The sequence below is a fragment of the Erpetoichthys calabaricus genome, chromosome 1 (assembly GCF_900747795.2).
Source record: "Erpetoichthys calabaricus chromosome 1, fErpCal1.3, whole genome shotgun sequence".
Taxonomy (NCBI): domain Eukaryota; kingdom Metazoa; phylum Chordata; class Cladistia; order Polypteriformes; family Polypteridae; genus Erpetoichthys; species Erpetoichthys calabaricus.
In genome coordinates, this window is record NC_041394.2 from 102,030,277 (window position 1) to 102,043,739 (window position 13,463).

Below are 13,463 nucleotides of genomic sequence, written 5' to 3' on the forward strand. Positions count from 1 at the left end.
TAGAATAATGGATTAAAGTACATATTTTTAGTTAATAAAAAAACGTCAATTGGCTTATCTTATGTGCTCAGTGCTTCTGTTTCTAAGCTCCCATTCTCAAAAAACCTTTTGGTATAGCATAGTGGTGACATTTAAATGAATGAGTCAATCATAAGAGGCTCTGGCAATGGCTACTTTGCAGGTTGATAGTCTACAATTATGATGAAATTGGCTGTTTTCTATATCACATTGATTCAAAAACATTTGTTTTTGTGTTATCTATATATGAAGGAAATTTTGATCGTTACCATCTACCATACTTTATTAATACTGCATTTAGGGCTTACTAAAAGTGTATAAAATATTGCTTTTGGATTCTAACAACGTTGTCCTCAACAAGAATATTTTTTAAAATGTGAGGAAACAAGATGATCTCTCGACCAAAGTTACAAAACAAGGAAATATGTATCTGAAATGCAAACCTTTGTTGCATTTGCTGAGCAGATGGAGTGAAAGTAATTCTTTTAAAAAAAACATAGTAGTTATACTGAAAAAAATATTTTTTTTTTTCTGAGAGAGGTTTTATTTTCTCAGAACAAGTGCAGGCAGCCTAATCTGTATTTTTCATTTTGCACATGATGTCAGTATCTAAATCCAATTAGCATAATGAGGGCTTCCCGTGTTTTGTTTTTTTTGTTTTTTGTTTTTTTTTTATTATTATTATTTTTTTACAGATGGCACTGGATCTTACACCAGAATTGCAGTATCCAACATTTTTTTTAAGTACTATAGATCATATATTCAGTTTCTGTACAGCATATTTTCTGTTGGAGCATATGTTTCTTTGCCAGTGTGGGGAAGCTATGTCCTCTCAGGTAATTACATAAAGTGCTTTCTTTGGCTTCAAGTTACTTATTGTTTTTGAAGCACATTAACATAATGTTACAGTTAAGTATCTGTTTAGGTTTTACCTTGAATATCTAGCGGAAGTTGTACCAATACAAAGACATTTTGTGAGGCATAAGTATTTTATAATAAGGCATCTGTTCACAGTTCAAAGTGATTTACAGTCCTAAGATATCTACTCTGTATCGGACTAGATTTTTCTGCTTATTTTTTGAATATCTTTGCAATAGTGCAAAACATACTATTCTAAACAGCTACCAGATCTGTCACTGAGAATATTCTGCATAACTAAGGGGCTTTGATATATGCTCATATTGTCCTTCAGTTTAAAGTTGTTTTTAATGGAGCATTTTCAGCTTAAAGGCTTAAGCTGAATCCGTGTAGTCCCCAGAGTAATGTGAATGGGCGTGGAGTACAGTGGACTGTGGGCTATAAGGTTACTTACTGCTTTGGACACTTAAGCAGAGACTGCTTAAATACATGAAAGTAATCTTTCAAGGCAGGCTGGCAAGCTGGCTTTCTTCCTGTGATTGAGGATTAGCATGGCTTCGGGCCCATTGTATTGAAAGTTAAATGGCAAGAAATGCTCTTTCCCTTTGTTCTGCTTCTGCCACAGTTAAAAATGGTTAAAGATTTCTCAACAGTTATTTAAATGGCAGACGAGGTTTTAGATTTTCTTTCTTATTGCCATATGGAGAGACATGAGTGTTTCATGTCTCTTTATTTCATGTTGCCTTACACAGAATATTCAGTGTGGTTCCCCCAAGGTATGTTGTTACATTTATTGTAATAAAGGGAATGGATAAATTAAAGTGCAAAATGTCATTTTTGTTATATTTTAACAACAGTATAACAATGTCATAATTTGTAGGATTAAGCAGAAGCCAAGATGAGACTTGTCAATCTATATGTTCTTGTAGGGAGAAAAGACACTGTTTTGCTAACCATAAATACATTAAGTGATTTTGAAAGTTATATTTATTATTTTTCACAATATTGAATACATTTCTTAGTTGGCGTTAGGGTCTATTTTAGCACCTGTCTGAAACAGTTATATGCTAGGCACCCTATTTGATCATAAAAATAACTTTTTCAGTCTATTATAATTATTACAATAAGTTCAGCATTAGAACTACAAATAAATCCTCTAACATAGGTACTCTGTGGTGCTGCTGTACTTGTAGCATTAGATGAAAAATGAAGGAATGAAATGGTGTATTGGAGAACAGTAAAAGCTTGTGTGTCTGTGTAGCCATTTGTACAACCATAAGTCTGGCAACAAGTTTTAAACATGGTAGGTTGCCATTAGGGATGATCAGGTTTTGTAAGGCCCAGCCCATTCCGATATCGATTCCAATTTTTTTTTTTTCTTTATCCCTTTAAAAAAACTTTTTACACTAATCTCCTGCATAGCCAGACAAACAGACATGTTATATCCTATATTAAAGTGTATTTTTATAATTAAACTATAGACCACAGGTATTAATAAAAAATGAACAGATAACATGATATTTTTTAGGCTTATTGTTCAGTGATGACAAAATACTAAAATAAATAAAGTTTCCTTAAAATACATACATTAACTAATAAAATATGTACAAAAATATTTATCCATTATGCATATGGCATAATAGAAAATAAAATGCAAGACAGGGCTGTTTCACTGAACTACATTTTAGTTATATGATTTCCTTAATCTTATTTATATGCATTTTTAAAACATATGTGCTAGAGTACTGCTCCCTAGATATGCAGTAATATGGTAAAGCAAGTCTTTTTCACATTTTATGCTCTTGCATTGTGTTGTAGATACGGATAAATTTATGAAATTGAATACATGCAAAACATTTTTACTGCACTTTTAGTGAACGTAAAGTGGTATGTACTGTACACCACAACATGGTTTTTCTATATACCGTATATTGCCTCATACTGTTTCTTTGACTTTCATAGGCATTTTGTTTTTTTGTCATTCTCCCAATGATAAAGCAGCTCCAAAGCCAGTGAATTCTTGTAATAAGAAATCTTCAGAAAACTAAAATTGCAACAGTTTAAAGCTAAAACCAAGTGAACATTCTTCTTTTAAACCAGAAGTTTAAAATGCTGAAACTGTCAAAGAAGTTATTCCTTAAGAATCATTCTTTTCATGATCCAAAATTATTGTATTCCTGGTTAGAGTCACAGGGCGACAGAGTCAGCTCTGGTAGTAATGCTCTCAGCAGAAAACTGATTTGAATGGGAGACTGCTACCTTTTGGAACGCACTTTTACACAGCAATACTTCACTCAGACAGAGCCAGCAGGACTGTAAGAAGAAAGTGGACTTTGAAGACAAGTTTCATGTAGGAAAGACATATGAGAAAACACTCTAACTTGCAGTTTAGGAAGGATCCAAACATTGTCCTGTAGCAATAGTACCCTCTGTGCCTCCGTATCATTACAGGTTGTTCAAGGCAGCTAATTATCTCTTGTTATTTTTGCAAAATACATGTGGACATTTACAACTTAATACCATCAGTAAAAACCCCACGACCCATTCTTCAGCCTGACTTTCGAATATGGGGGGCTATTGCATGGTATCTGAGGTAAAGACTCTGATATCCTGTTGGTGATCCATTGGAAATAATTCAGTACAGTTTTCAGTTTTATTGTATTGAGTTTTTCCATAAAACACATCATCCTACATAAAATTTAAGTTAATATTTAAGTTTTGAAACTGTACTTAACTGTGTTAATCAAGGTTAGACTGTAAAAACACCACATGAACTAAGAACCACACCATTATTAATCTGGTTAGCAATTACCACAACAATGAGAAAAATTTAAAATCAAGCTTATGCCAGAATATTTGAACAAAAGCCTTTAAGGATAAGTTTGGTATTTTCAAGTGAAAGTTAATTTTTCACAATCGTGGAATATGTTACTCTAATTTGCCACATAAAATTGCATTCTAAAGTGAAGCATTTTTTATAAATTTAAAAAATTATCTATCCTGGTCCCAACATGTAAACAAGAGCCTTAAAATGTACCAAATATATCTACTCTGAAGCAGCAAAGGTTTTAAGAATATTGTGCCTTCTGAATTTCTGAGGTGTGTTTGTGATAACAAAAACAAACTGAGAGTAGTAAATCTTATCACAGATTCTTGGTACTGTTGTCTTGATGTAAGGGTGCAATTCCTGTTCACTTGTCTGCTTGCATTTGGCATTATGAGTGGAGTTTTGACACATTCACCAAAATTTCAAAGTTGTATCTCTCTAATTCTGTTGTTTCAATGCTTACATTCCGCCTTGGCTTTTAAAAACAGACTTGTGTTCAAATCACATGATTATTTTTTTCTTAAACATCACCTACTTTGTGCCTAATACATTCTGTGTTGTTATTTTACAGTAGGAATGACAGCTCTGTGCTACCACTATGCATTTCTAAAACATCTGTACTAAACTTAAACGTAACTAAAACTAAGTTTATCCTATAACATCTGTTCAGTTGTTGTCACTTGATTTGCATGCTACGCACATGCTCAGTTTTTCTCTCAGTAGACCACCGAAGCACATGTATTCAAGATGATACCAGGTGACTGCAGACAATATCGTTGTGAAATATAGAAATAACACTCCCTATAGTGAAAGGCTGTAAGTGATCATAAGTGTGACTTTTTTCAGTGATTACAGAGCAGAGACAGTAATTGACATCTGGTTATCAAAATTGAGTAATGTCAATAACAGTTCTGGGAGACAATTTTTCAAGGTGAAAGGTATATACTGGAGGAAACCACACCCTTTGGGCTGAAAAGTTGCTGGTTAGGGGGGGGAGAGACAAACAGCCTGTTTCCTTTTAATATGACTGAATCTCACAACAGTGGCTTTCATTTTTCCCCCCTTCTTAAAACTACATGGCTATGCTATTTTGTAAAACATGATCAATCTCAAGACACTGATCAATAATTGATGACATTTTTGGCTTGAAAAATTGATATATTAAGCAAGATTTCATGTATTTGTTCTCATGTTGGGACCCTGGTACCCTTAACCTCCATTATAAAATGCAAGAGCAAGCTACATGTATATTTTTTTAAATATTTCACTTTAGAGCACAATTTCATGTGACAAATTAATGTATACTTTGATGGTACAGAAATAACTGACTTGAAAAATTCCAAATTCATCCTTTAACAGCAATTGGAGTTTGACTGAGGAGCACCCATTTATGTACACCAATCCATATCATCCTCTGGCTGATGACACTAAAATTTAAAACAAAAAAATCAGTATTAGTAACTGCTTATGTTAACTGTTCCTCTTAATGTTTACATAAATAGTAATTTAAGGTAAGTGTTGTAGTTTTTTGTAGTGCTTGGAACAACACTTCTTTTTGTCGTTCACTTACAATTTAAGACTAAGTCATGAAAAATAAAGAATTTGCAACTGCAGGCATTGACTGTTATCTTGAGTAACATGGAATAACTCACCACTGTCACTTTACTTCACGGTACATGAAGAAATTCTACCCCATGAGTTCAGAAAGAGAACTGGAGAACTGGAGCTTTTAACAAAGCAATAGTATCCTATTGTTTTTAAGGACATGACAAGGAGAACAGAAATTAAGGACAGTTAGGTTTTTAAGTTTATTTTTCTTTTTGCTGTATTGAGAGTGTGCTAGGTAAAATCCAGGTAGTGATCATGTACTGTACTGTCTAGTCATTTTAGTTGATCCAGGCACGGTGATGAATGTTGTTCTAACATCAACATCATATGTAAATTATTGGGGTTTATATGTTTATGTTCCTGTATTTTAGAAAATGATATTGGTGACAAACACTTTATGGTTACTGATTCTGTCTGTAGTTAATGGAATCTACGTAATCAATGAAACATTTTAAACAAGTACTTTGCACTTTCAAAGAGTACACATAAACACTATCAAAAATGCCAACAATAATTTCTCTCATGAATTTGTAAGATTACAATGTTATCTCTTCAACCCTAAACTGGATAATCTTGTTAGAAAATGAGTGATTATAATCAGTATATTGTCACCTGCTTACACACACATATGCACAAATACAACATAGCATAGCTTACTGTTCCTTATATATGTAAACATGTAGTATTCACTTTTGTGAATATAAAGACTGTTTATATGCTCTATATCGTATGTACATCAGATTTAATTCTCTTAGTACCCCTTCAGTCCAATTAAACAAGTACTGTATATCTGCACCAACAAAATAGCAGGGTAACTTGCAGTTTAATATAAAATATCGATACAGAAGACAGCATTGCACTTTAAAGTAACTCATCAAAGAAAAGGAACAGCAAACTACTTCTAAAAAGTTCTGTATTGTGATGTGAACAGAACTCTGGTACTTTTTCAAAGAATTCCATTCTTAAAAATTGCCCTATTGTAATGAAAGAGATTGTAAAATGATGATTTTAATCAAGACAATATGTTAGTAAAGTGTGAGAGTATTACTGCTGTAATTAGAATACAAAAAGACAGGATATGACCAAGAATCATAGAACTATCAAAAACTGACGTAGATTACACTTGTGTGAAAAGATGAACATATTAACATTGTTTTGCAGAAAAGTTATTCTTCGATTTGGCTCTGAAAGTACTTTTAGAGATACAGAATTTATCCAGGTATATTGTTCTTGCTAAGTGACCTCCCTGTAGGCTGGCATTATCTGGGGAAGTGTTACATTTGCATCTTGTATTCAGAGCTGTGTATTTAAGAAAAGCTGCTCTGCAGTTCCATTTTGTTTTAGGTAACATGGGATGTTAATCAATCAGTTCTATAACACACTGTTGTGAATCAGTTTGCTGTTTACCTTATAGCTGTTCACTTTACTCATTAGTTAATGATTGCCTACATTTGTTGGATAGGCTTGCTGCCAGTATTTTATTACCAACATTTTTTTGCAACAATTGTCATTCAAACTCTACCAATGAATAGTGTTGATTGGCAAAATTTGAAGATTTATTGTACATGCCCAATTGAGTATATAATACTGATTCCTTGCATCACAGGCTCTGTGGGTATTAGCTAATCACAGTGATATAAGCTAATGAATTGCGGAAATTTCCAAGTTATTGTGGACTCCAAGTATAATTTTATCTCAGGGAGGCAAGTTGACACAGTGATTATCACTGCTACCTCACACCTCATGTTGCATTTTTGGCCACTGTAATCGGTCCAGCATGGTTGACAGATGCTTCCCTAGAGACACTTAAAAGACCATTAAACCATTAAATTCAACTCAATAGTAGTTAAATTTCTCCTTCCCTTATTGACTGCAATGCATTTTGCTGAGTTCACCGAAATTCCTGAACATTTTCACATTTTTGCTGAATTAGAGGCAAAGCAAATTCAGTGAGGTTCACTCATCACTACTGATGCGTATCAGGTTTGCCCCATTGTTTGATAGCTGTGGCAAAAGCAATATTCAGATACCTGTTAATAATGTATTCTAGAATTGCATTAATAAGAGTTTATTAAGAAGTTGCATTTTATTTCTGATGAGGCATATCACTATGGGCAAAATGTTTCAGTGTGATGCACATGGTTAAATTAAACTCTTGAGTCAATTTATCACACTTAAATCTTGTTGTGGGAGTAGATTTAATTAATGTTTTTTTAATTTAATTAATTTAGATTTATTTTTGCAATCTCCACACTCCACAGTAAGACTGGGAATATGTAATTGCAGCACTTAACGCACACATTGGTGTATGTCTAACTTTAGATGGAGATTGTTTCCTGTGTGATAACCCCATACTGTATAATTGTAGTGGCCAATAAGAGATTATATTATTTCATATTTAAGATATTGTTTCCAATAACAATTTACTTACACAATAATTTATATGAAAACAGGCCTCATAGTTCGCTCACAGCTTTACACTAAGCACATACTTAAATATAGGGATCTGCAACTATTATTCCTCTCTCATAAATGGTGCCAAGTCTGGGCCTAGAACTCTTTTTAGGACTGTTAATAAACTCCTTAGGCACCCTCCTCTCGCATGCCCCATTACAGCTGAATAGTGTCAGGCTTTCTTACATTTCTATCACAGTTCACCCTCCACAGCTCAATCACTCACTTATTCCGATCTGCTATCTCCATCATCAAAACTCACTTGTTTCTCGCCTGTTGACTCTCTCACCATCTCTGAACTTAATACTGTAAGTCTAATTCCTCCTCCTGTCTGCTTGATCCTGCCCCCACTTCTCTGCTTAAGACATGCTCATTCATAATTAATACTCCTGTTGCCTCATTGATAAATGCATGTTTCAATTGGTTCTGCCCTTACTGCCCTCAAAACTGCTGCAGTTACCCCAATCCTTAAAAAACCTGACCTGGATCCTTCTTCTCTCTCCAGTTACAGGCCTATCTCTAATCTCCCTTTTTTGGCTAAGGTGATGGAATGCGTGGTTGCTATACAACTCCATGCTTTTCTACTAGACAATACACTCAATGAGCCTTTTCAGTCTGGCTTTCGCACACAGCACAGCACTGAGACAGTTCTTCTCCGTGTAGTTAATAATCTCCGATCAGCAGATTGCGGTTCACTTAATATTCTCCTCCTTCTTGACTTTTTCATTTTTGTTTTGCAGCATTTGACACTGTTAATCATGAAGTCCTCCTGTCACGTCTCTCTGCTGTAGGGATCTCTGGCTTAGCCCTTCAATGGCTCACATCATATCTTTCAAATAGGCAACAGTTTGTCACACTTGGCCGATATAAATCCTTCACCTCACCTGTGTTGCACTGTGTCCCTCAGGGTTCAGTCCTTGGGCAATTACTTTTTCTACTTTATATCCTTCCTTTGGGTCAGATTATTCGCAGACATGGCCTTAACTTTCAGCGCTATACAGACGAATATACAGTTATATCTTAGTACACACTCCCCTACAGATTCACCTCCCAGCACACTCAGACTGTATCACTGATCCTAATCTATGGATGGAAAATAACTTTCTCAAACTTAATGCCAATATAACCGAAGTGTTACTGGTAGGCCCAAACTCCCAACTTTCTAAGGCATCCAACTTTTCTGTTTCTGTTGATGGTACACTTGTCAAACCTGCTCCTGTTGTCTGAAATCTTGGCGTTTTGTTTGATTCATCACTTAACTGTGAGCTACACATTAGGTCTCTTTTCAAAATTTCATTCTATCATCACCATAACATTGCCCGTCTCCATCCTTTTCTGTCCTTTAATGATTCTCAAACTCTGGTTCGTTGTTTCATAATGTCTCATATTGATAACTGTAATTCCCTCTTCATCGGCCTCCCTGCAAAATCTATACAGAAGCTACAGTACATTCAGAACTCCACAGCCAGAGTCCTCACCCGCACAAAGCGTTTTGCTCACATCTCCCCTGTTCTCTCTCAGCTTCACTGGTTACTGGTTCCATCAAGGATTAAATTCAAGATTCTTCTTCTCACCTTCAAAGCCCTACATTACCTTGCCCCCCTCTACCTCACTCAGCTCCTAGCTCCTTACAGTCCTTGTCACTCTCTCAGATCCTCAAGCAGTAATCTCCTTACTGTCTCATGCACCAGACTGTCCACACTGTGAGGCAGGTCCTTCAGTGCTATGGCCCCTCAACTCTGGAACTCTCTTCCTCAGTCTCTCCAAGATTACTCCTCTTTCTGCCCCTTTAAATCTCAACTGAAAACTTTCCTCTTCTACTTTTGTCTTCTGTGTAATTTTTTTTTTTTTTTAACTCTGTACATAAAGTGACCTTGGGTTTGTGAAAGGCGCTCTATCATTATTATTATTATTATTATTATTACATTTTGACACACAACCAACAAACATTTAACTCTATAAAGTTCATAAACGGATAAAAGTTCTATGTTAATTAACTGTGGAGTAGATAATAGGTGGTTCACAATGCTTCACTTTTTTTTTTTTTTTTTTTTTTTTTTTTTTGCAAGGGTTTTTTTTATCCACCTTTTATTTTGCTAGGTGGAGTGGTGGCTCTGAGGCTAGGGATCTGCACTGGCAATCAGAAGCAAGGCCCTTAACCTGCAATTGCTCCGTCCTGGGTATGACGTTAATCTGCATCCATCCCTGCATGAAGGCCCTCCAACCTGCAGGGAAAAACCTGGGGGTTGGTGGCAGAATTGGCACTCCAGCCACCATAAAAAACCTCACACTGTTCCACTCCATCTGAACTAGTGTGGTGCTGAGGTGTCACCCATTGCATGGCTGCACTTGGGACCTAATCTGGATCCTGAGTTGGTTTGTGGTTTGGTGGGTGCGGCAATGCGCTGTATCGGCGTGTGCTCCTAACCTCTCTCTCCTCTCTTTATTTTGCTAGTGAAGCTTTGTTTCAGCTTAGGCAAGATTTGGCCAATTAGGCGGACATTAGTGGAACTTGCAAACAATGCTTGTGTGCACAGAGAATTTCAGATTTAGTATAAATCAAATTTCAAGCACTCCTACGCAATCAAGCTGAAGAAACAGTCCTAGTTTGCAGTATGCCAAAAAATGAACATGTGTAATATATAACTTTTGCCTGTTTTTGAAAAATATAACACAAGAAAATCCTTTTTGCAACCAATTGGCAGTAACTACAAAGCCAAGACTGAATGCTGATGGAGGAGATGGAGTGCACCACATAAGTGCTGTACCGCTATGTAACTAGTACAATGACTAACATAATATTTTTGTAACTCACAATATTTCTATTGTCCTTATAGAATAATTTTAGTAAGTCCGAGATTATTAATCATATATTAAGTAGCTCAAAGTGTTTCTACACATGCATCAATTATAGAAATGCTTACAAAATCTTTGTTTCATACTTAATGTTGCAGCAAAGAAAAAGTTTATTATTATTATTTTGTATATCAAAATCACACTTAATATTTAACGTAAATACTATATGTGTATTATCAGGCGAATAAAAACTGTTTTTTTTAATCAAATGATTTTTTCAACCTATACAGCACTCTAAATGTTGCTGAGGTAAATAATAAAAAAAAAAACAACTTACATATGCAAACATATGACCTGTCCACTTAAAACAAGAACATGTCTAGAAACTGTTTTATTTGAATGAGAAGGTGCAAAACTCTTTGAGCAGTCCATAGTGCTGCTGGAATTTTTTTACATTTTTTGAACTTTACTAATGAAAATATAATGCATGGGATTTTTTTAATGACTTGAATTTCAGAATATTTTTAAGATAAAGTATACAGTACATGTGACTACCATTATTATGATTAAAAAAATACAGAACTGATCTCACAAACATGGGGAAGTAGTACCCAGCAGAGTAGAAATTCTGTCATAAAGGAGTACTAGGATGTTATATTGTGTTAGCCATTATGAATGTAGTGAAAAGTCAAGCAAAATGAGGACATCTTTTATTGGCCAGCTAAAAAGATTACAATATACAAGCTTTCGAGGCAACTCTTGCCTTCTGTTATTTTATATGCATAAATGAGCTCTTAGTTTGCTTAAAAATCCTCTTTTTAAATGTTCCAGATCCTTTCTTGTTTTTTTTCTTATGCATGTAAATTAATCAACATTATTTTCCATTTCATTAGCACTTCTCTGCAAAAGGATATCAAAGAACTTAGCCCATTTCATTACACATACGTACATTTTAATTTGTAGACTGCTTCAGGCTAGTTTTTGCTCAAAACAAAATAATTTGGACCCCTATTCAAGTTTAATAAAATAATTAAATTCCCTTTAATTTAGTTTTTCATTTCTGTTTTTGGGTTGGTAATTTAAGCAGCTGATTTAAATACAAACAGTGATAATATGACAGTGTTGTTTCAGATTCACAGTGAGAAGTTTAATCTGTTTTTTTGAGAAGTATGATTCACTATTAGCTGTCTGCTGCATCTAAACTTAGAAAAAAACGTCAGTATAGTGTGGTTTTACTTTGTACCAATGCCACTGCATTTACCAGCAAGTACAACAAAGTCCTGATTGCACTGCCATCATGTATTTTTAATCTTCAGTTTATCTATGTAAGTCAGCGATGCGAGAAATCATCATTATATTGTGTAATAATGAATCACTGAATAATACTGTATTTAAACACCAGAAGTGAAAAAATGTGTTTTAATGTAATGTTTAAAATTTCATTTAATGACAGAGTTGGTGACCCACGGAAGGTTAGCTCCAGCATTACACCCAGTTCTGTCACAGTTGGCACCATTTCCAGAAGCTCTGAACTAAATGAGCATTCATTACAGAATTAATAGATACACATTCCAGAAAGACCGCAAAGAACACTATCCTTAATAAAAGTACAATACTCGTAAATAACCCCATGTACTTTGTTAGTAGCAACCGAAAGGTACCAAAAGACTAAAATAAGCAGAACAAAGTATATCTAAACTATATTCACTTGTGTAAAAAATGTCAAATGTTAAAAAAAATTAATATATCAATTAAAAAAATTAAAGCTTATGCTCATTTTATAACATATTACACAATGTTTCAAATAAAAAAGGTTCTTATTCATTTTATTTCTCAACCTATATTTTCCAGTATTTGAATCCCAGCAGATACCAGCCCAGGAAAACACAGTAGCTCATTGTAAGGCATGCTTAGTCATACAGGGCGAAATTAGAGTTTCCTGTCGAGCTAACTTATATGTCTTTGACAAGCAGACGAAAAACAGAATACTGTATCGAGAGAAAACCCATGCATGCACAGAGAGAACATGTAAAGTGCAAAAACTCAGGATTTAGGCAGGAGAAGTAAACACTGTGCCACATGATGTTTGTATTTTATATAGTACATGGCCAAAGTAAGCTTGGAGAATGCTAAGGCAGGTTACTGTGATAGATTATTAGTGAAAATGTCAGGTAACTAATATGTGGAAAAATCCATGAACAGTTTTTAATGTTGATTTTTTTTTATCCTGTTTTGTTGATGATAAAACTCCCATGTCTCTGAATCACAAAGCTGAGTAACTCTTGCTATATATTTAGGGATATTAAACATGACTAACATTCTGTTCCTGCAGGCCGTCCTTAATATATTCACCATAATGTCAGCAAGAGAGCGGCAGCAGGAATTCTACATCAAGGCAGAGCCTGCAAGCCCAGAAAGTATCAGCCAGCACAGCCCAGGAGGATCCTCAGATTCAAGTAACAGTGGTGGAGGTGGAGCAGCCAATGAACACTACTCTTCTCCACTTTATGGAGCTCCTCGATGTCATTATGAGGAAGAGAACTCGGAAGAGCCTCCAACAGGGGGCAAATGCAAGTATGCCCTTACCACTCTGCCCAAACGACTGTGCCTAGTGTGTGGTGACATTGCCTCTGGGTTTCACTATGGGGTGGCATCCTGTGAAGCATGTAAAGCATTCTTCAAACGCACTATCCAAGGTGAGACTGGCTTTAAAGTTTTGTTTTTTTTTTATATTTCTATAACTTGTGCTTGTGACTTATGAATTCTTAGAGAGGTTTCTGTTGTACAGGAGAAAGACATGAATTTTCTTGACTTGCATTCATATTTTTTATTATTTGTTATTATAAAGTGGGTGGAGCACTTAGCTATGCTCCATCTACTCAGCATTATTAGTTTTCAAAGA

General features: G+C 35.0%; 1 protein-coding gene across 3 annotated transcripts in view; it reads left to right on the forward strand.

Moving 5' to 3' along the window:
• esrra (estrogen-related receptor alpha) overlaps positions 1–13,463 on the forward strand; it is an 80,213-nt gene that overhangs the window by 28,727 nt on the left and 38,023 nt on the right. For all 3 annotated transcript variants that reach the window (XM_051930551.1, XM_028804463.2, XM_028804464.2), the window contains exon 2: positions 12,894–13,257. In XM_051930551.1, coding sequence (XP_051786511.1) covers positions 12,918–13,257 — 340 coding nt within the window. In that variant the 5' untranslated portion in view covers positions 12,894–12,917. The remainder of the gene's footprint in view (positions 1–12,893; positions 13,258–13,463) is intronic.